The 23,537-nt window shown below is 39.4% G+C and overlaps 1 protein-coding gene across 4 annotated transcripts; it reads left to right on the forward strand.

Annotated features, from left to right (window-relative positions):
- Window positions 1-16,394: 16,394 nt before the first annotated feature.
- Window positions 16,395-22,980, forward strand: LOC109031708 (uncharacterized). 4 transcript variants are annotated; one of them, XM_072304475.1, is made up of 3 exons: window positions 16,395-16,541; window positions 17,610-17,803; window positions 21,117-22,980. In XM_072304475.1, the coding sequence occupies exons 2-3, from the start codon at window positions 17,753-17,755 to the stop codon at window positions 22,977-22,979; spliced, it is 1,914 nt and encodes a 637-aa protein (XP_072160576.1). In that variant the 5' UTR covers window positions 16,395-16,541; window positions 17,610-17,752; the 3' UTR covers window position 22,980. The 4 variants fall into 4 exon arrangements, with proteins under 4 accessions (XP_072160576.1, XP_072160575.1, XP_072160574.1 ...); XM_072304474.1 differs by having other exon boundaries at window positions 16,401-16,541; window positions 17,556-17,803; XM_072304473.1 differs by lacking the exon at window positions 16,395-16,541 and adding an exon at window positions 16,625-16,825 and having other exon boundaries at window positions 17,556-17,803.
- The last annotated feature ends 557 nt before the right edge of the window (window positions 22,981-23,537 follow it).

Below are 23,537 nucleotides of genomic sequence, written 5' to 3' on the forward strand. Positions count from 1 at the left end.
TCAGATTCGGATGCAGTGCTAAAAACACATTTGAAACAAGTGCCAGAAAGATTTTCGCAAAATTTTCCAAAATTTTCCAAAAATTTCCCAAGTCCTTCAAGCTTGGGATTGAAGCCCTTTTTTGGAATAGATTGACCGGACTACTGTGCGCCACAAAAATATGGCCGGCGCGTCAAGTGCGTCCGGTTTCGGGGTCAGGTCGTTGCATCGCTAAAATTAGACGCCAGTCGTTGCAAAGGTTTGAGCGCCTCAAATCAGCGATCGGGAGGTCGTGACCCCCTTTTTTGTGACAGTCGATTGGTAGATCGGTCCATTTTCAATTGCACTGGAGCCTAGAGCGCTGCTAGAGAGTCTAGAATGACATGGAAGATGAATTGAGCGAAATTGGCCTGTCGGATTTTTGAACCGCCACACTGCCACACTGCGGTGCTAAGGAGGAACGCCGTATGAGCCTTCAGAAGTTGCCATATTTCTGTGAACAAAAGACAAATTTACCGGGAAAAAAATTGTTTGCACGTACTAAAGCAAAAACGTCTCGTCCATTTCTGACTCACTCGTAAAAACACTTATGTGCACATAGATACTAACGGCACATGAGTTGTTTCCAAACTGACCCAAGGATTGGTGTTCCAAATTGCAAAAGTTGCGAAGTTGCCATATTTCTGTGAACAAAAGACAAATTTACCGGGAAAAAAATGTTCGCACGTACTGTCTTCCAAAGCAAAAACGTCTCGTCCATTTCTGACTAACTCGTAAAAACACTTATGTGCACATAGATACTAACGGCACATGAGTTGTTTCTAAACTAACCCTGAAATTGGTGCTCCAAATTGCAAAACGTGGTCCAATTTATACTGCAAGTTGACGATTCGAATGGTCCATCATAATCACTCGAAAAATGTTTAGGATGCATGTCATTTGTAGTGCTGGCGTGCTTTGCGATGTATCAATTAGATTGCATTTAGCAAAAAGGAACCACTAGCATTGCAATGTTGCTAAGATTGTGCAACTTCTTTTTTCTTGGAGGAAAAACCCGATTATCCATTCATAGTTTCTATTTTACTCGCTAAAAACTGTAAATTTAAGACAAAAATTACCATCTAAATTTCATAGTTTTTCACGATTTCCGCAATTTTATCGTAAAAGATGAAGTTGCACAATCTTAGCATCATTGCAATGCTAATGGTTCCTTTTTACAAAATGCAATCCAATTGATCTACCATTTAAACCCATGGAAAAGGATCGATGAACCGGTTGTTTGAGGCGAATACCTTCATAGTCGACTTTTTACCACAGCCTCAAATGGGAAAATATCGATAATCGATCATTCACGCCTCGCCATTGGTCAGTTCACAATCTAAAAATAAGATTTCAATTCCAGAAAATTAGATTAAAACATTTGGAATGAAGATATACAAAGCGTTTTAACTTTGGACGGCAGCAAACCTCAATTGATTGGACTACATTTTGCAATTAGGAACTATAAATTCCGGCCTGGTTTAAAAACAACGTATGTGCCATTAGTTTCCCTATGCACATGAGTGTTTTTTCAGATGAGCCAGAATTTATAACTCCAAATTGCAAAATGCAGTCCGATTGAGCATGAATATACATCTGACCATGATATGGACTACATTTTGCAATTTGGAACTATAAATTCCGGCCTGGTTTAAAAAACAACGTATGTGCCATTAGTTTCCCTATGCACATGAGTGTTTTTTCAGATGAGCCAGAATTTATAACTCCAAATTGCAAAATGCAGTCCGATTGAGCATGAATATACATCTGACCATGATATGGACTACATTTTGCAATTAGGAACTATAAATTCCGGCCTGGTTTAAAAACAAAGTATGTGCCATTAGTTTCCCTATGCACATGAGTGTTTTTTCAGATGAGCCAGAATTTATAACTCCAAATTGCAAAATGCAGTCCGATTGAGCATGAATATACATCTGACCATGATATGGACTACATTTTGCAATTTGGAACTATAAATTCCGGTCCGGTTTAAAAACAACGTATGTGCCATTAGTATCCCTATGCACATAAGTGTTTTTCCAGGAGAGCCAGAATTTATAGTTCCAAATTGCAAAATGCAGTCCAACTCGTCGTATCCCGGACGAAGAAACGTAACTACATTTCAATGTTGCCAAATTGCCTCTCGCAAATTGCATTCTTATCTGGAGAAACTTGGATATTTTTAACCGAAAATTTCACTGAATTTTCTCATGACCTCATGCAAAAATCGGACACATTTGGACGAAAATGGCAAAGGTACATTCTCGTAAGAAATTGAATTGTTTGAGTCAATTTTGCAACCTCGGAGTGGGATTACGTTCCTTCGTGCGGGAAACTACGAATTGTATTACTGTCACGCCCTCTACTTCGAGAAGTTATTTGAGCGAGTACAGTGGCATCTTCATGTACCTATTTCACAATAAATTAAACGATCAAATCGCAAATCCTTTGATCTTCCAGGAACTTCATTCGATTCGATCTGAAGGACTACCAACAAAAATTAGCTGAGTAGGTATGAACCGTTGTTTCCTCTGTACTCGAATTCTGCCATGCTAAGGAAGAAACGCCTTATGAACTTTCGAGAGTTGCCAAATTTCCTTCGATAAATTTTAATTTTTGAGGAAAGTTATAAATAGTTTTCCTTGAAATTTTCAGGGACTTTAGGTGGAATTGCGAACAAAATTATCTGAAAAATCCGATGAAAAATATTTACAAATTTTTTCGAAATTCGTGGTTTACCTAAGGAACACTGGGAAAAAAACTCATTGGATCTTGAGTCCAGACTCTTAAAAACATCGACAAGAAAAAGTACTCTTGATTCAATCAGAATCTAGCTTAAATGAAGAACCGGCCTCTTAATTTAAGCGGATTTCGTTTTGATTCAAGCAAAAATCCAATTGAATCAAGAGTATTTGGACCGCGTTAAACAGAAAGGAACCAAGCCACATCAGCTATTGCCAAATTTAATCGGGCAATTTTTTATTTTACATGAAAACGGTTCTGCAAATTTTTGTGCAAATTTCAGTAAATTTTCTCCATAGTATGAAGCAAATTCCTCAAAATTTTCATAGAAATTCGCACAAACGTTCTCCCGTAAAAAATTAAATTGCCTTATTAAATTTGGCAATAGCTGATGTGGCTTGGTTCCATTCTGTTAAACGCGGTCCATTTTTTCTTGTCAATGTTTTCAAGAGTCTGGACTCTAGATCCAAAGTGTTTTTTTTTCCAGTGAAATTGGCAACGTCTAAAGGTTCGTACGGCGTTCTTCCTTAGCACGGCAGAATTCGTTTGGAACGGCTGCGGAGAGGAGAGATACTCGAATGAATCGTATGTAATTAACCAGGTTAAAATTGCAGCTGAAAAGGTATCTCGATGGGACGGTGGAAAACAAAGTTTGAGAGTTATCTGACGCAGATTACCTGCTAAAATCCTTGTCGTGTTATTGAACTTTTTTCATAGATTGCGATTGTTGCCGTGTTTTTACAAGAGGCACACTCGAATTACTTTTTGATTCCTCGATGCAGTGGATGTGGAGATCGGCGATCACCCACTTCAGCACATCAACTTCGGGAGCGGAAGAGGGGGTCCAAGGTTTGTAAAATCATTTGAGAGCTCTTTCAAGGTTTAAATCCTCATCGAGATATTTTGTCGTTCCCCTCACGAAAGAACGTAACTAAAGTTTGGTATTGTCAAATTTTCCCTCAAAAATTGCATTTTTGAGAGAGAATCTTCGGCATTTCGAATTGAAAATGTCACCGATTTTTTTCTTGGTCTCGTGCGAAAATCAGACACATTTTGCATATTTCCAGCATGGTTTATTGAAATATATATCAGATATGGATTGCATTCTGCAAAAAGGAACCAAGAGCATTCCAATGTTGCTAGGATTGTGCAACTTGAATTCTTTGCAATAAAACTACTGAAATCATGCAAAAACTTGAAATTACATGAGTAATATTCTTGAATTCATAGATTTTAGGAAGTAAAGATAATATTTGTTTCGATGATTGTTTATTTTTGCAAGGCAAAAAAAGTTGCAAAATCTAGCAACATTGGAATACTCTTGGTTCCTTTTTGCAAAATGAAAGTCCATATGATGAACGGTTGCATTCCGATGAAAACGCATAATTTTGCTTTATTTGATCCAAAATCACCCTCGAAGCAATTATATTGTCAAATTTTCACTTCCTTGCGCAACGGTAGATTCATTCAATTCGACCTTTTTTTCAGAATAGGGGAAGAGTATGGCTTCGTGGCGCCACAAAACACTTATAAATATGTAGTCAGATTGAGATAACTTAGATTGAGACGCTGCAACAAAAGGTGCGGCAAGACAAAATGCATAATCTTCAGCTAGCACATTAATTTTTTATTTTTTAAAGAAAAAAAATAAACGTTTGATTGATTATTCGTATAGCTTTAATTGTTTGCTTCAATTCAGTGGAAGATGAGTGTCCTCTGAGAACCTGCATCCCATAGAGTTGAGTGATAAAGTTGAGTGGCGTGCCTAACGACGATTGATCTGCCATTTAAACCTATGGAAAAGGATCGATAGACAGGGTGTTCGCAACGCGCACCTCAATAAGCGATTCTTCACCATAGTTTCAAATGAGGGAATATCGATAATCGATCATTCACGCTTTGCCTCTGGTAACAAATAGCACCAGCCGATGATTTAGCCAGTGCCGCGAAGACTTGGCACTTGATGCCAATCGAGATTTTGGGAAGAACGATAATCTCACACAAAAAAAGTTACTGGCTATATACAGAGTTATTCAAAAGTCACGCACCACTGGTCATAACTTTAGTTCTAACTGTGATATCGACTTGCGGTTTTTCCTCATATCGAGGGGGAAATTATTTTAGATACTTTCCAGTTTTTGATCCCCTCGATGGGGAGGGGGCGGGGGGCAATTCAAAAATTTCAAATGGCTACCCCCTTGTGGCCAGTGGTGCGTGACTTTTGAATAACCCTGTAGACATACCGTCCGTTCCGGGTTCTGAGGCCGAAGTTCCAGGTGCTGGAACCATTCCTTTGACTGCTCCGGATGCTACACCCGGAACTTTCGGCCTCTGAGCCTGGAACGCGGGAGGTATGTCCATCACTAAGAAAAATAAGAATGTGCGAAGCACCAGCATCTGCGACGGATGACGATTTTGCTAAACATTCGATTCCGCACTTGGGCACAGTCGACGCATTTCCTCAGCACATTCTCTCTGTAAAAAGCCACATGTTTTTCCGCACACCACCACAACCGGTGTAAGGTTATAGAAAGTTGTTTGTATTTTTCTCCGTGATATAGTCCGTAAGTACAGCTTCCACGGTCGGAGTTTTTTTTTCAGTGCATTAGTCTTGAAAATCACTTATTGGTCAGCTCGACCCGACTCGGGTTTTTAACGATATTCATTTTTTGCGTAGAAACACTCTTTTTCTGACTGTTACGCAGTGTTTATCGTCTCCTGAGAAAATTCAATTTTCCGAGAGGGATCATTTTTGAACTGAGGGATTCAATTGTTCTCAAGCCATAAGCTCAGAGGCGTTACAGCGTATTAGCGTATGATTCATGAAGCAACCGCTGAGTTTGAAGACTTTCAACAGTGCAGCTCTCGATTAAAAAACTTTAAACTACGTGAACCTTTCCGGTTTCCGGTACCGAAGCGGAAACAGGGCGACGGAGAATCATCGGGAGGCGATATTTTTTCACGGGTCGTAGACCCCGATCTTGGTATCGGCGCGGCCCAATCTGCGGGCGCATAAGTGCATGTGCATTTAAGCGTGTGCAGAATGGGACTGGCTTCGACACTTAAATTTAGGAGGGCGAGAGGGAGTGAAGGGGGGCAAGGGGGCAGGAGTGGCCCCTTTGAAGCACGAACACATGCTATCCAAAGTCGAAAAGAGCGCGGTGTTGCCAGCTCGAGCACACACTCAATGAAGCCGTCTTGACACGTTTGAAATGAGGTCTTAAAATGGGTAATCGATAGGATTGTTGATTGCTGGAGGGTTAAACCCAAACGGCATACACTGCATTACGTTGTAATTATACAGTGCACTGGAAAAAAACACATTATGGATCTAGAGTCTAGACTCTCAAAAACATCGACAAGAAAAAATACTCTTGATTCGATCAGATTTAAGCTTAAATCAGGAAACAAGCCTCTTAATTTGAGCGGATTTCCTTTTGATTTAAGCTTAAATCTGATTGAATCAAGAGTCCTTTTTCTTGTCAATGTTTTCAAAAGTCTGGACTCTAGATCCAATGAGTCTTTTTACCAGTGTGGCGATTTTGCAAGTTGGCAACACAATTTTTCTTCTATTAAAGGCCGGGATACAAGCTCAAATTTCCATCGATTCCCGATCAAATGGTGACCAATGCGCACGATCTATCATCAATTTTTTGCGGCCTGCAAAAATTTGATGTTAGCTGATGGAACTATGGGTCTCATCCGTCATCTGATTCTCTCACAACCGTGCTTTTTATTTCAATCAACATGCTGTTTTAATTATTTTTACCCATCAATCTAGATAACTCTCGACCGCCATTTTTGTCATCATTTTGATCGGAAATTGACGGAAATTTGAGCGTGTATCCAGGCCTTCCTATCCACTCAATATATCACTTACAGGTGAGCCTAGCTGCCTAACCAACACTGAAAAAATATGGGGACCATACATATAGTCCTCCACGCATATTTTGAATGAAATTGACCAGATAGATTTTGAGATATGGCTGAACAGATTTAGAGGACGCTGGACGGACGGACACACATTTTTCAAGTATGGTTATTTTTACCGCAGGCACCTTAAAAAACCTAGAAATGTTGAAGTGTCAACTTTTTTTTTCTTTTCTCTTGGACGATGACAATACTTACTCCACCCACAAGGGGAGCGAGAGGGTAAAATGTTACGTGATTTTATAGACATATCGTCCGTTCCGGGCTCTAAGGCCAAAAGTTCCTCGCTGAAAAAAAAAGTTCGATAAATCCGAACTAGTTAGGATCATATGGAACCAAGTTTTGTTCGGTCCACACAACCGAGTTATTCGGTCTGTTTAACCGAATGGGCCTGTTGCAAACTTTTGCTAGAGCAAAACTAAGAGTTGTTTCCTACAGATAATGCCTCAAAAATCACGATGAGCGCATCGGCAAAGTCTGAAATGCACTCATAACTTCACAATCTGCGTAAGAAATTTGCGGTTTTTTGAGCTTCCCGCTTCGAAAACGATACTACGGTACAGGTGAACATTTTGTTAGAGGAGTCGTTCCATTGGCGACAATACTCATCATGGCCGACGCCAGTCCGCCAAAACACGTGTGATGGGACGAGATAACACTTGAACAGGATTAAACCATATAACAATCGGCGTGTTTACGTTCATATTTTCCTCGCCCGCCTTAATTGACCTTGAACTCTCCTCGAATTACGCGAGGAACTGCGCAAGCGTCGGCCATGATGAATATTGCCGACGATGGAGCGACTCCTCTAACAAAATGTTCACCTGTGCAGTAGTATCGTTTTTGAAGCGGGAAGCTCAAAATAACGCAAATTTCTTACGCAGATTGTGAAGGTATGAGTGAATTCAAACTTTGCCGATGCGCTCATCGTAATTTTTGAGGCATTATCTAAAGGAAACAACTCTTCATTCTGCTCTAGCAAAAGTTTGCAACAGGCCCATTGTTCGGTTTGTGCGACCGAACCATAATAAATTCTTACAGTTCGGTCGTGTGTACCGAACAAAATCGTGGTTCCATATGATCCTAACTAGTTCGGATTTACCGAACTTTTTTTTCAGTGCAGGTGCTGGAGCCGTAGCTTCAACTGCCACACGTTCGGATGCTACACCCGGAACTTTCGGCCTCTGAGGCCGAAACGCGCGGACGGTATGTCTCTCCTACTTGCAAAATGAAGTCCATATATATGTAGTTTGGGAATTTCAGTCGATTTGCTTTACCTCTGCCCTGAAAAAAATAATCGAAGATCGCTCTGAGAGTGTCTTAAAATAGCGCAAGAGCTTACCACGATGTGAACTTTCACAATGGGATTTCACACGATCATCATGGGAAAAATACTAGACAGAAAATAGCTGAATGGGAAAGGGACGACGAAGGAATCCAGCAATGCCTAGATCATGGATTCATCCTCATACTCAGACGTATTTATGCCAAAAGGACCTATGTACACAGGGACTGCGTGCGACATAGTTCCTTTCAGCACGAATACGTCCATTTCAACTGCACTATTTCCCGTCTGCCACGGCTCCCCCAAGCCGAGGCAAAGTTGAACGGCCCCGCTATCTGTTGATTGATTTTTTTTTCTTCTCCCGAAACAAAAAAGCGCGAAAAAACAAAAGGGAAGAAGCCGAACGCTCAAAGGGATCCGAGAGGGGATCAAGGAAGTCCTCCCCCCCCCTCGATCGACGTCACGTGACGGCCCCGAATCCCTCCGAAACGGGATCGCTGCTCGCGAAAAAAAGGGAGAAAAAAAACTGCGCAAAATATTTTGAAGGAAGGATGCTGGGGCGATGGATGAATGGCGGTGCGTGAATGGGGGGAAGGGGGAGGGGGGGAGAGGGCAATGACACCGTTCTCAATAGGGGAGTCGTGTTTTCGTCAAGCAATTAAAACTATCGTGCATCGTCCCGTGTTGCGAAACCGTGGCCGAAACGCATATTGACGTTTTTGCGCTGCGGGTTGCTCGGGGAAGCTTTGAGGCTCCTCATCTACTGTGAGAGCTTCGATCGATAATACCCTATCTTCGATTTTACTCGTCGATTAAGGTCAATGGGATAGGTGAATCAGTGAGTTCGAAAACACACCAACTCGGGTTTTTTTTATTTTCACTTTTTTCCGGTTTAGTAACACTTATGGATAGAAGCATCTGCATGCAAAAGGAAATTTCGAAATTGCAATCGGAAGTGCTTGAAACAGCGACGGGAAAAGGGAAAAATCGAAGTGTTTCATTGGAAATACCAATTTTGGGCCATTTCAAGGGAAACGGTTGACCATCCGATCTTGCGGTTTTCTTTCAGTATACCTTGTACCAAGAAGTTATACAGGGTGATCCAAAAGTCCCTTCCACCCCCTCTAACTTTTTACCTAATTGAGGTAAAGATTTGAAACTTGGGGGATATTCCTAGGTCAAAGGGAGCTACTTTTTGGCCCCCCTAAAATTTTCAGGGGGGCCCCCCTTAGGGGGGCAACGGCCCCCAACTTTGAATTTTCAAATGGGAAGACCCCCTTTGTGATAGCTCGTTCGAAAGAGCATAAAAAAAGAAAACTTTTCGCGCAAATCCGAAGTCAATATCTCAAACCGTCTCAAAATGGCGGCCGGTTAAAGTTCAAAATGGCCGAAAATTCACACCGGTTATTTGTCGATGGATTTGCGCGAAAATCGGTATGTTGGGGTATTTTGACACGAGAAAAACGAATTTGACGTTAGATTTTCAAAAAAACCAAAATTTCCAAAATGGCCGCGGGTTTAAGTTCAAAATGACCAAAAATTGATTTTTTTAGAAATCTAAGTTCAAATTTGTTTATCTTATGCCAAAATACTCTCAAATTCCAAGTTTTAGGCAAATCCATCAGCAAACAACCGAGGTGACAATTTTCGGCCATTTTAAACTTTAACCGGCGGCCATTTTGGAAATTTCGGTTTTTTGAAAATCTAACGTCAAATTCGTTTTTCTCGTGTCAAAATACCCCTACATACCGATTTTCGCGCAAATCCATCAACAAATAACCGGTGTGAATTTTCGGCCATTTTGAACTATAACCGGCCGCCATTTTGAAACGGTTTGAGATATTGACTTCGGGTTTGCGCGAAAAGTTTTCTTTTTTTATGCTCTTTCGAACGAGCTATCACAAAGGGGGTCTTCCCATTTGAAAATTAAAAGTTGGGGGCCGTTGCCCCCCTAAGGGGGGCCCCCCTGAAAATTTTAGGGGGGCCAAAAAGTAGCTCCCTTTGACCTAGGAATATCCCCCAAGTTTCAAATCTTTACCTCAATTAGGTAAAAAATTAGAGGGGGTGGAAGGGACTTTTGGATCACCCTGTATAAATATTCAAGCGTTATTCAGGTCGAAAAATAAAAAAATTTCTGGGTAGACTATGAAAAATCAGTACCTGAGAGTCGGTGAGAACGAAAACACACCAACTCGGAAATTTTTAAACGCTTAATTCTCTGTCATCAAACATGGTGTATCGATCTCAACTTGGTGCTTTACAAAGTCTCTAAGTACTTGTCCTTTGGCACCTCAAAAGCTTCACCGAAAAAAAAGGGAAGTTGAATTAACATTCTGGATGTAAAAAAAGTGTGCGAGAACTTATAAAGCCATAGCACTTAATTTTACATCTTGGCATTGCTAAAGTAACTGCTCTGGCAGGTATTTTAGCATTTTGTAAGTTCTCGCACACTTTTTTTACATCCAGAATGTTAAATTAACTTCACTTTTTTTTCGGTGTTAAACCATCGAAATGCGATTTTGGGACTTCCAAGATCTTCTTAAAATATCACTCATGACAGTTTTCTGGAACCCTTTATTCTGAGAGTTTGAGGCTAAACATTATTCAAAGACTCTATGCAAAACGAACCGTCGCGGCGTGAGCACCGTAGGTACTTAATTCGAATAGCGTTTAATTAAGAAAGTAAGAATCGCCTTCCGTTCTGAAGGATACCTCTAGTCGAACAGCCAAGGAACTGAAGCAATTCAAGGCGCTTAAGCGTTGGATAAACTTGCCAAAATTCGGTGAGATATACCAACGAGTTCTTACTGTTGACAGAGGAGCTGTGGATCTGGAGCCTTCTGCCAAATTATCCGAAAATGGTTCTGATGGCTTGATTTTCAATTCTTGGAATTTTTGGTCCCCGTACTTTACGGTGCGAGTAGTCCGTAGATCTGGAGAAAGTAGATTATTTGGACTACATTTTGCAATTTGGAACTATAAATTCTAGCCCGTTTTTAAAACAACGTATGTGCCATTAGTTTCCCTATGCACATATGTGTTTTTTCCAGAAGAGCCAGAATTTATAGTTCCAAATTATAAAATGCAGTCCATTTAACCCTAAAAAAAATCGTTCTGTTCGACATCAAAGAACATAAAGAATATTTCTTGGCGGATAAGTTAGGATAGATTTCAATTAAACAAATTTTCTATTTATGTTGTTCTTTCATTTATTTAAGTTGAGAATCGGGAATATCACGTTGGAAAAAATTGAATCTCATTTTATTCATTCACTGATTTAAGTACTCGCTTTGGTTTTTTATTTTCATGAACAATATTGTATTTTCTCTCGAATATATGAATCTCGCTATTGTAATTGGACGTATTTATGCTAAAAGGAAGTATGTTCCACGCAAATCCTATGCACATAGTTCCTTTTAGCACAAATATGTCCGATCAACATAATCGATGACGGTGAAACTGCAGAAATGGAGATGTTGCATGTGTGAGGGATTTGCGATTTGACCATTGATTCTTATGTAAAAGTTCCCGAGAAACACGATGGTGCCACTGGTTTTCTATGAAATCATCTCCCAAGCTCAAAAAAAAGCTCTCAAAGTGAGGCAAAAATGTAGGGGATATCCCACCCTACCCTGAGAGTCCACCTCTACATCAAAACAAACTCTCCATGCAAAGATGGGGAGCAAATACATTAGCAGGGTTGCCGTGTTTTCAGTTTTGGAGTCCCCAAATAAAGTGGCAGCCCTGTCAATGTAATTGCTCCCTATCTTTGCATGGAGAGTTCGTTTTGATGTAGAGGTGGACTCTCAGGGTAGGGTGGGATATCCCCTCCATTTTGGCCTCAACTTGAGAGCTTTTTTTTGAGCTTGGGAGATGATTTCAGAGAAAACCAGTGGCACCACCGTGTTTCTCGCGAACTTTTACATAAGAATCAATGGTCAAATTGCAATTCCCTCACACATGCAACATCTCCATTATTAACATAATCTATGACGGTGAAACTGCAGAAATTCGTGGCGTTGAAGATTTCCTGTCATACTTTATTTTCTGCATGAAAAACTACAGAACGCAATTTTTTGGAAATTTCAGTGATTTTACCTCCTTATAAAGTATACATTCTGTGTAAACTTTCACCATGATGTTGATTCGGTCTCTTTTTAACGAGTAAAATAGTGGTAGTGATTTCAAAACACCGTAACCGAGAAACGCAATGGACCTCTAGACAAGGTACGAATTTCAGCATTCTGATACATGTTTCTTAACTATAATTTCACGTAGAACACGATGTGCACATCAAAAATTACCGCAATTAACTCCTTACGAAGATATTTAATGATTCTTGATGTGTGAATTCAAACCAACCGCTCATGAAAACTCAATGCTCTGCGTGATTCACATCGCGCGCTAAACGTTTATCATGACAGTCTCTTGCGATATAAAAATCTGGCAACCTCTAGCTTGACGCTTTGGCTCAGTTATAGCAAATTGCTAATAGTTTGAACAACACATGATGGGAAATGAACATTGCTCGATTGAGAAGCTTGCTGAAACCGTTGTAGTGGGCGATTTGACTCACGTAGAGTTTTGAGTTTCTTGTGAGCGGGCAGTTCAAATTCCTCGTAACCAGTGTGAAATAAAAACGTTAATATCTTTGTTAGGAGTTGGTTTCCGTAATTTTCGTTGTGTGAATCGTTTTCTACGTGAAATTCTGGTCAAGAAACATGTATCAGATCGCTTAAATTCGTACCTTGTCTAGTGGTCCATTTTGCAGTTTCGCCGCGGTTAAATCTTGGAAAATAATGCGTTGAGTTTAGTGAGACGCTGTGCTTACATTTTTCTCCTTCAATGACTGTTAAAGTCGCAGATTTTTAGAAAGACTGTCTAAATTTTCCGTTGTTGTGCTCTAGAAGAGAAGGCTACGGGCCAGAGAATTTCATATCAGTAATAGATAAATTTGCTGCTAGCTTTGAAGTCGTTTCTGGGTCAACGCTGTAAAAACTGCGAATTAGGAAAGCAACATTTATCAGTTTCTGGTGCACTTTTTAATTATTTTTCCTACTTTTTTCACGATTTCAATTTATTCGAGTCTAAAATGCACGTTTAATTGGATCTTATCAGTCTCGAAGCAAAGTGCATCTTTTCTTAATTTCATCGCTCGTTATTTGTGGTGAAGGAGGGGAATATTTGAGATAGAACTAACTTCCCGTTCTGTGTCAAGTAGCGAATACTAAAAAAAGGAAACTAGATAACTGATAACTGCTGAAACTGCTGGTGCAATAATAATTCACGGTTCTACACCTGCTGCATACCATTTAGTCACTTTTAATGTTTTGGAGGAGTTTCTTTCCGTTTCATGATCTCAATATAGTATATCAAACATCCAAATAAAACAAAACCAATATCGACGGCGCACAGTGGATCGAATCAAACAGAGAGGTCGGATATGAAATTTGTGACTAAAACTGCAAATTTTGATGTCTAAATCGTCACATTTTAAATTTTAAGGGGTGTTTTTGGAAGAAAATTTCACGAGGAAACCCAAGGATCCACTTTTAAAACCTCAAAGTTTTGTGTAAACGGAGTTATAAGCGTTTAAAGTTTTCGAAGTTTGTCCGATTTCTTCAATTGACTCGATCCGTTGTGCGGCGTAAGTCCGCAACCATGTATCTCGTTTGCAGTGTTTGAAAATCTCCATTCCTTTTTTATTTTTTTAAAGGAGAAAAAATCGACATCATTCTTTGAAGTTTTCCCAGAATATTCTTGGCACTGAAAAGAAAAATCACGGCAGTTTTTAAGAACTGCCGTCGAGTACTTTTTCATTGGAAAAATTAAGTATGACAGGAGGTCTGTGACGTCGCAAACCAAGATACATGGTTGCGGACCTGCACCGTCGATGTGTAAATTCTAGATATTGTAATTTGAAAGAAACGATTAAAAAAAACTAGGTGAATGTTACAATTTGATGATCTCCTTTACCAAACTTTCAATGTTTAATGTTCATCAACTTTTACGTTGATTACAAGCACATGATTCAGAATCCCCAATCATCCCCTCTATCTATTCCGATCTGGCTGAAATGAACCTGGACTTCTTGATAATGACCTGCTGAGTCCGATTTTCTGATCAAAAATGCTCCGAGAGTTCGGTGGATCTTAGACGATATTCGGATGTTTATATTGCGTTTTTCGAAATCATGCAAAATATCTGGGTAGTGTTTTAAGCGTAGAATCGATTTTGCCTGGCTTCGAGACTTTCCGGGGTATCCTGAGCCGAGAAATGAGTGTTTTGACCGTTTTCACGATTTACCCTCATCAACAATTGCCTTCAATTTGCATTGATGCCGTGCAACACACAGAAGCTTGAATACTTGCCTACCAGAATAATCGGGTTGTTTGCGACGATTAAATGCTGCGCCCTTGTACGATAATCACTAAAACTTGTCAAACACCGAAGTAGGTCTGGTGCTGACCACAAATTTAACTGCTCGACAAGTCGCCCTACTACGAGTCACATGCAACACGCTATAAAAACGCGACCCTTGAGGGATGCCCTCCTAATCAGTCGTATTTAAGGAAAACGCAATATGGACATTGAACATCCGAATGCCGTCTAAGATCCAATAATCCGTAGAGCTTTTCGGACCAGAAAATCGGACTCAGCAGGTCATTTCCAAGCAGATTAGCTTGGTTTCAGCGCAATCTTTCGATTTTGACCCGAAAAAGTTAGTCCATGTCGATTTCTCTCGATTTTGGACGATGCAATTTTTCTCGAGATTAATGTCGAATCCCACGTAGTTAGAGGCGTAGAATCGATTGCGCATGGTCCCAAGACTCCAAAACGCTGCCTGACCCGAGAAACGGTCAAAAACGAGTGTTTTCGACCGTTCGGAGATATAATAGTTCACCGAATTCAGTGGCGTGGCGTGAATTGCGATTTATTGATTGTTGCGCCATTTAAACTTATGGGAAAGGATCGATAAACAGGGTGTTTACAGCGAACACCTTAATAATCGATTCTTTACCATAGGTTTAAATTACATAACAATCGATACATCGCAATTCACGCCACGCTACTGACCGAATTACACATTTTCCGCCAATCACAGGAACTAGCGGATTCGTGGAGCTTTTCGGACCAGAAAATCGGACTCAGCAGGTCATTTCCAAGCAGATTAGCTTAGTTTCAGCGCGATTAGCGAACTTTCGATTTATGACCCTAAAAAACTCGTCCCTGTCGATTTTTCTCGATTTTAAAGGTGCAAATTTTTCTCGAGATTAGTGTCGAAACCTACGTTGTTAGATGTGTGTATTTGATCGCGCATGGTCCCAAGACTCCGAAACACTACCTGGCCGGAGAAACGGTCAACATCGATGTTTTTGACCGTTCGGAAAAAATTCACCGCATGCACATTTCCGCCAATCACGGGAACCAGCGGACTTGTGGAGCTTTTTCAATAATAGAATCGGACTCAGCAGGTCACTTCCAAGCAGATTAGCATTTTCATTAATATCTGAAGCGAATTACGAAAACACCCATCAACCCTCCCCTCGCCCCCTCTCCCACACCAACAAGTCTTTTTTTCGTGTTGTATCTGCATTTTTAGCTCTCGGTTTTCTTTTGAAGTAGACTTGTTGATTGAATCCTAGATAAAATCCAGCCAAGAATGAAAATTTGTAGCGCGACATATTTTATTTTTGTAGTTTGTAATGTTTTATAATTTGTATTACAGGGCTGTTTTTAATTCGCCTTCAGCTGCGTACGCGGCAATTGTTGTTAAAAATATGTTGTGCGTGCTGATCTCAGCTTATTACATACTAGACTTTCTGAAGGCGTTTTATGTGCGAAAGTAGAGCACTCTGTTGGAGAACAACAGAAGTGAGATTGAATGAATCGCTCAATCCCTACTTCGTTCGTTCTCAGAGAGATTGCGCTACTTGCACTCGTAAAACGCCTTCAGAGAGTCGAGTATGTAATGAGCAAATAACAGCACGCACAACATATTCGTAACAACAATTGCTGCAGACGCAGCAGAAGGCGAATCGTTTAGTTAAAAAAAGAGTATGATTGATAGTCTGTACGTAACGAGATAAAATAAAAACGATTCAATGGACAAATAAATAAAAAAGCGGATCAAAATCAGTAGAACAGTTTCATTTACTATGAGAATTTCAAATTTCGATAAGTATCTCGAAATTAGAATCAGCCAAGATTTTGATTTTTTGTGATTTCAAGTCCACACGTACCATAGACTCACTCCCTGCAAACCGTTTTTGGGTACATTTTTGTCGTATTTTCTCTTTGCCTCAAGAACAGTGTGGAAAGCAAGATCGATTCTTGCCACCACCCCCTTCTCTCTTCTCTTCTTCTTTTTTTGGTCTCCTTCAATTTGAATGAGATTACGTATACTGAGATGCAGGGAACGCCCAGTTACAACGGGGTGTTCGTTTAACGAACTCATTTCATTTTCGGGACAACATTTTATCATTTGTTTTTCTTACGTCATTCAATCAACTTTATCAAAGAAACTAAAGAGTCCGAGTCAATCGATTTCCTTATTTTCGAGGTGATTATAGCGATTTCCTTACTATTTTTGAACAATCTACACGAAAAAAATCGATTATCGATGACTGATTGCCGACTGCTCGAAGCAGCTCGAGTCAAAACGTTAGATGAAAAAATTACACGAGTCACTAAAGGTTCAAGAATCGATAGCCCCTTTTTCAGTACTTCAACGGCGGAGGAATTGTCCCTTGGAACCTTCATTTAAGAGGTCGTGTTTCATAGGGTACCTACCATTCTAGCTGTCATTCTAGCATTTCTTGCTTACAAGGGAAAAAATGTTTGCAGGTTAGAAAAAACCGTTCTTTTCTCCTTTAGAGGATTTTCGAGTTATCTTGCTTAACTTATGTTGGTTTTTGAACCCTTTCTACCCTTCCCTCACCTTGTACAACTGTCACTCTATCACACAGACCTGAACCTCCTTCGCATGAAAGTACACGGGACAGGACAGAACCCCTTTCTAATCTTCGTTAGTTTTTGACAAAATGTACGACATTAAAATATGTTTCTCCTCAAAAACAGTTTGACATTTTTTCAAAGTTAGATTGTCGTATAAAAGATCCCCTCATTTCCCACGAAAATGATACGTGAATCTTAGAAACTCTTATTTTAATTCATGGTAGACTAGAATCGAGGGGCTTGGGGGACAAGTCGTATAGGTGCGGTTTTCGAAAAAATTGAGATATTAATGATTTCAAGTAAAACTAGTCTTAAAGCTGATTCTGTGAAAAATTCGTTCCCGAATTCCAATTTTTAAGCATCAAAAAGTCAGTTTGCACTTTCTCTCCACCACAAGAAGCCATGTAATGTCGAAACTTAAAACATGTATCTACTGAAATAGCAAAAAGTGCACTTACTTAAATGCGCCTTGGTCTCTAAGCCCCTCAAATGTTAATTTGAAATCTTCAGCCCAAAAAAAAATTTAAAAAAATGAAAATGAAACGACTTATTTTACAATTTTAGTCGATAGGTACCCAATATCTGTCTATTATTAATTGACACTTTTTACTATCCTTAGAAATCCGTACACACTCAATATCAAAAGTTCTGTTTGCGTATTGGGTGTTCACAGATTTATATAGGAGATGTGTTATCAGAATGAACGCCTGGACAACTGGATATTTGGACAGCACACTTTCCAAAGCTGAACTTTCTTCATAACAAAACTGACAAGAACGAACTGGAATAATAGCAGAGAATCATCTTTAGCAGATCATGATTTTCTCAACTATTTTAATTTGCCTGGGTAGCGGCTTCTTGATGCTGGTAAGTTTCTCAGAAAAATTTATCCGTGACAAAGGTTACAAAATTAAGTTTTGATAGTTGTATAACTGTATTAGATGAACAATAAAGCATGTGATCACGAGTAAATCACATCGAAAATTTGAGGCGTCTATCACTTTGAGGAAGTAAGGTAGAAGTGAATAAAATGTAGGTATTTTTATTAAAATTTGTAAAAAGATACACATGGTGTAGATTGATTATATAATTATCTCTCAGAGAGAAGGGGCGGGGACTAAATGAAAACTTTGGCTTTTTTTTTGAAGAAAAAATGAACAATTTCTAATTCATGCAGAAAGAGCCTCCCAAAATTTCTCCCCTTTTTCGGTACTCGATTCGACCATCGAACCAAGGTTTAAGTGGAAGCTTATAATAACAGAAAACTCGGGAAAAAATTTCAAGATGAGTATAGGAACCGTTTGCGAGTTATGGGAGGGCAAAGGGGTTAAACTCCGGCCTCATTTTTCGCTATTTTCTTGTTGAATCGACACATATTATACACACCGGTTCCTACGTATTTTTACACGCAAAATCGAGTTTCATTGTTGACGAGTCGATATATCGATCGAGTGTATCGATTTTTTAAGATTCTTCACGGAAAATCGACGATTTTTTTGAGATTGAAATTGTTCATTTTTTATTCATGGATGAGTAAATTATTCTCCATCCGAGAACAACCAAATTTTGGGTTGGAACACATTTCCGGTAGGGTCGATTTCCAGTTGAGTCAAGTTTTCTATTGGGGCACATTTCCGGTCGAGAAGAAATTAAGATTTTCGATTTCCGGTCAAGTGAAATTGCGGGTGGATAACGCATCCCGTTGATTGTAGTTTCTGGTCGGTTAGATTTCCGATCGAATCAAATTTTCAGTCGAGTCAAATTTTCGACAGGGACACGTTGGTTAGAAACAGTTTCCAGTTGGGTTAATTTCCGGTCACGTCATATACGGATGGATTACGGTTCCAGTGAATTGGAATTTTGGTATGGGTCAGATTTCAGGTTGGATCGAATTTCCAGTTGGGTCAAGTTTTCGATTGGAGCACGTTTCCGTCCGAGCAGAGTTTACGGTTGTCGATTTCCGGTTAAGTAAAATTCGGCCGGACAATTGGTCGATTGATTTGAGTTTCCGGTGGATAAGATCACCGGTCGAGTGAAGTTTTGGATAGCAGGGTCAGATCAGGTTTTCGGTTGAGTAGGATTTATGGTAAATTTAAGTTTCCAGTTAATTTAAAGATTCAGTTAAGTGAATCAAGTGTCCCGTTTAGGTAATTGAACGATCCCAATTTTTTAATTGGCAATTTGCGTTGTCCAGGAAGATCATCGATTTTTGAATCCAAGAATTCCGAGGGGTGCACCAGAAACAAAAAAGAAACACACATGCTGATTAGAAGAGAGAAAAGTACATGTTAACTTAAAGATGGAAATAAATATCTCTGAAATCTTTATCTGTGTATAAGTCGCAGGGAGTCTGCAATCACCGGCAATTGGCAAGCTCCGTACTTGTCAATTTGTCAAATTGTAAATACGATAACATCGATATAGTAAAGATTTCTTTACGCCTGCAAATCCAGCGATACTCTCCGCTTTGCCAAGGAGTTAGTTTAGTTGCTGAACCGAACCTAATAATAATCCCTACTTCCAATCTCGTTTTTTCTCTTTAAAACGATTTAATTTGTTGATTAAACACGAATAGATTGCAAGGTGCCGGCGATTGCTAATTGCCTGCAACATATATACCTGAGAATGTTTGTAAAGAAATTAATTAGAAAAAAAATTACTGACTAAACAATCACAATTACTGCCTGTGCAAATGTTAATTAAACAATACTAAAGCACTTTATCGATGGTGAAAGTGCAGAAGTGCGAATCTCGGAAAACACGATTTTCCAGGAGAGTAAAAAAAACTGTCTGCATTCCTCTTTATTGTCGGTATAGAGGGGTAATAAATCTTGAGGATAGCAAGAATAAGATGTTTTTTTCAAACTCATCAGCAGTTTCAATAATTTCTCGAACTGTTAGAAAATACTACAGAAATGCCGAGATTCGCGTTTTTGGCACTAAGAATCGACACTTCATCAGGAGATACGCATATTTGCAATTAGTGTTTTAAACTTGTTGGTGGATTTGGATCATTTAAGGACTGAAAAAAGGGTTTCACACTTAAAAGTTGGTCATCAATGCTCCATCCATCCATGCTTTACGCTTTCCTAATGGACCAGTGGACAAAGTACCTTTTCTTCAATTTTGATTTTTCACAGTTCATCTAAGAAAGCTCATTTTATCCGTGCGAAACTTTTTAAATTCACGACCGCTTTTGAGTAAGATGCGATCATGTAAACGGCGACTCTTTCAGTTTCGCCTCAGAATACGATGACCGAACCACGGGATATAAAATACACAATCTGATCCAGCCGCCTGCACTCTCTTCTTTTAAATAAGACGTAGAAACGAAATACAATCTTATTATTTTTTCAAAATAATATTCCTCGGCAATTTTCGAATATGCGGCTCAATTTCAAACTTATAACTATGAACTTTTTGGTGAACATCATACTACAAGGCCACTCACAATGGATACAGAAGAGCGCCTTCAAATCAATCCGTAAACTTAATGCAAAATTCTGATACCACTATTCGTGCGTCACGGTAGTCATTTTGCATACCCGGTCATTTGAAGGCGAATCATTGACTTCAGACAACGGAGTACGAATTACAGCAATGTCATTCGATATTCTTAGAGCCCCTAAGGAGCCAAAGCCGGGGGCGCCCCCCTGTCCCCTAAGAAGCCAAAGCCGGGGGTCGCCTCCCTGGCCCCTAAGAAGCCAAAGCCAGGGGCCGCCCACCTGGCCCCTAATGAGCCAAAGCAGGAGGCCGTCCACCTGGCAAGTAAGGAGCCAAAGCCGGGGGCTGCCCCCCTGGCCCCTAAGGAGCCATAGCCGGGGGCCGCCCGCCTTCATAAAAGAGGGGAAAAAAACAGAGAGAGTTGTTAAAAACCCTATATTCTTAGATAGAAAAGTTGAGTTTTAAGATGAAAAAAATGAGCTTTCATTTGAAGTCCCATGATTCTCCTTTATTGCATCCTAATGTAATTTATTTTTTTTCTGCCAACTCTTGGGGCGAACCCTACCCTGAATCATCTCAAATTTGTAGAAAAACGTTACAGTGCACTTAAGCACACAATCCAAATATTAAAAACTTTAACATGATCATTGCATTAGGTCCCAGATGAAAATTGCTTCAAATTTCAAGGTTTCATGCTACTCATCATTTAATTTACTCTCTATGCTGATTGTTCTAGGAATACTCAGCAGAACAACTAAATCTGCCAATTGAGGTGAGCGACTTCTACACTGTTGTCAATTCTAAGTTCACTTTCGTGGATAAAACCGAGTTAATCCATGCCATCATGGAGGACAAAGCTAAGGTTCTTTTGATAACACGACCACACCACTTTGGCAAAACATTTGCACTATCAATGCTCCAAAATTTCTTAGCGAACAACGATTCTCGTCCACAGAATGACTCTCAAGTAGACCTATTTCAAGGGTTGAAAATAGAAAAAATGAAATTTTCATCATTACACAAATACCAATACCCAGTCATTTATATTTCATTTGAGGGTGTGGTAGAACCCACTTCTAGTGGAGCAGAAGCCAAGGTTCGGTCAATAATAAAGGACTTGTATCATAAACATGAATACCTGCTCCACAGAAAGAAACTCAATCAGGAGGATGAAGATTACTTCAGGAGAATTCTCAATGAGACAGCTGTTTACCAGGAAGTTAAACTATCAGTTGCTTTTCTCAGTAGGTTCTTGCACGCAGCAACTGGAAAAAAAGTTGTTCTATTGTTTGATGCGTACGACAAGCCTTTTTATACAGGATATTTCTACGACTACCATTGCCAGATGAAGAGTTTAATTGGTGAGATGCTTAAATACAGTTTAAAAATTCATGGAAAATATATAGAAAAAGCTGTGCTCACCGGTAAAGTTGTGCTGACCGAGGAAACATTCCTTTCTGAATTGGAAGATTTGAAAATACATTCTGTTTTCAATGATACAAGGTACGCACATCATTATGGCTTCACAGAGGTAGAAGTTGATGCTTTACTCACAAAGACACATAAAATGTCACAAAAAATGGAGTTAGCAGTTGCATATTGTGGGTATAATTTCTCTGGTAGTGTTGTTTACAACCCACACTCATTAATACATAGTTTGAAAGAGGGCAAACCTGGCTCCTACTGGTCAGATGAACCAGACTTGATGAGAATTTCGAAAGCATTCCTGATGACTGTGGGAATGAATATAAAGGGCATTCTGGTTTGTTTACTCCAAAATAATCTGGAGGTTGGTTTAAACATTGAAGAACAGTTTTCTTTCCAGACTCTGCGAAACGAGGAAAATAATTTATGGACTCTACTCGTACATGCTGGTTACTTGAATGCACTGAGTCAACGTAATGTAGATGATGTTAACTTCAAAACATTGAAAATTCCAACACTGGATGCCAAGAACTGCTTAGTGAACCTTTGTCAAGCAGCCTTTAAAAATCAATTGGAGACAATCATCGCAAATTTCACAGAATTCGAAAAGAGTATAACAGAAGTCAACTTACCTAAAATGGAGAAATTCATCGCTAGAAGCCTCCGAGAAGGTGGAAGGTTTTACAACTTCAAAAAATTCAATTCCAAGAATATATATTTGTCTTATTTCTTGGGCTTACTGTCTCCCCTCCTCAAATTTTACGCTATTACATCAAAACAAAAGGTGGGATATGGTCAGTATGACATTGCTCTGGCTCCAAATAAAAAAATGCGGAGAAAATTTCCAGGGATGATTATTGAACTCCAAATAGCTGGAAATAATGAGAGTACTGATGAGGCAGCAGAAAGAGCTGCAAATAAAGTTGATGATAAACAATACATCTCTGTCTTTCACGGTCAAAACTACACGAAATTTTATGCTGTGGGAATAGGGCTCTCGGAGCAAAATGTCAGCATCTACGGTTCTGAACTCGCTCTTATGAATACTGATCCAGAACCAGATGATGAAGATGATGAACCTGAGGATCTCCCAGATTGGAATAATAAGTTTGTAATTGATTCTTTTATGAGACCGCCTATTGATAACCAAAATACACGTTTCTCTCACCACTGAACGTAACCAAGTTTCAAGTGACTTCATTCCCACTAGACAAGGACTGAACTAGAAATTAAGTCACTTGTTTCCTCTTTGGAATTTTACGTGGATAATGATGCACACTTTGGAAAGTTTGGAAATCAACTTCTGAACGAAATATTGCAAAGTTTTTTTAACAGATGTGAGTTTGATTACTCAAATAGGTTCATTGTAGACATTTATATCTATTTTGATATGTAGATGAGTTTTAGACTTTCCGTTGTGTGATTCGTTTTTAGGAATAATGTTGCGTAGTGCTTCAATTTATACCTAGTCTGAAGGCCGATTCTTCTTCCTTTCTTGGGAAGTGATCAATGTAATATAGAAAAGGGGGTGTCAAAAGACCCTGAACAGAAAACTGGGAAATGCAGTGCCGGCGCCGGGTAAATTTTTTCATTATATGGATTGAGCAAAAAAGAACCAGCGTGATTATAGTGTTTTCAAAATCGTGCAACTTCTTCTTTTCCTTTAAAAATTCTTAATGCAGTTACAGTATTAAAGTTTACACAATTATTTTCATTTAAAATTAACAAGTTC

This window comes from Bemisia tabaci, chromosome 9 (genome assembly GCF_918797505.1).
Source record: "Bemisia tabaci chromosome 9, PGI_BMITA_v3".
In the NCBI taxonomy this organism is placed as follows: Eukaryota; Metazoa; Arthropoda; class Insecta; order Hemiptera; family Aleyrodidae; genus Bemisia; species Bemisia tabaci.

Bases quoted from the DNA above. Each gene is read 5' to 3' on its own strand.
- LOC109031708 (XM_072304475.1), top strand. From the start codon at position 17,753: ATGATTTTCTCAACTATTTTAATTTGCCTGGGTAGCGGCTTCTTGATG. The intron at 17,804-21,116 runs GTAAGTTTCTCA...TGATTGTTCTAG, and splicing joins GTAGCGGCTTCTTGATGCTG to GAATACTCAGCAGAACAACT.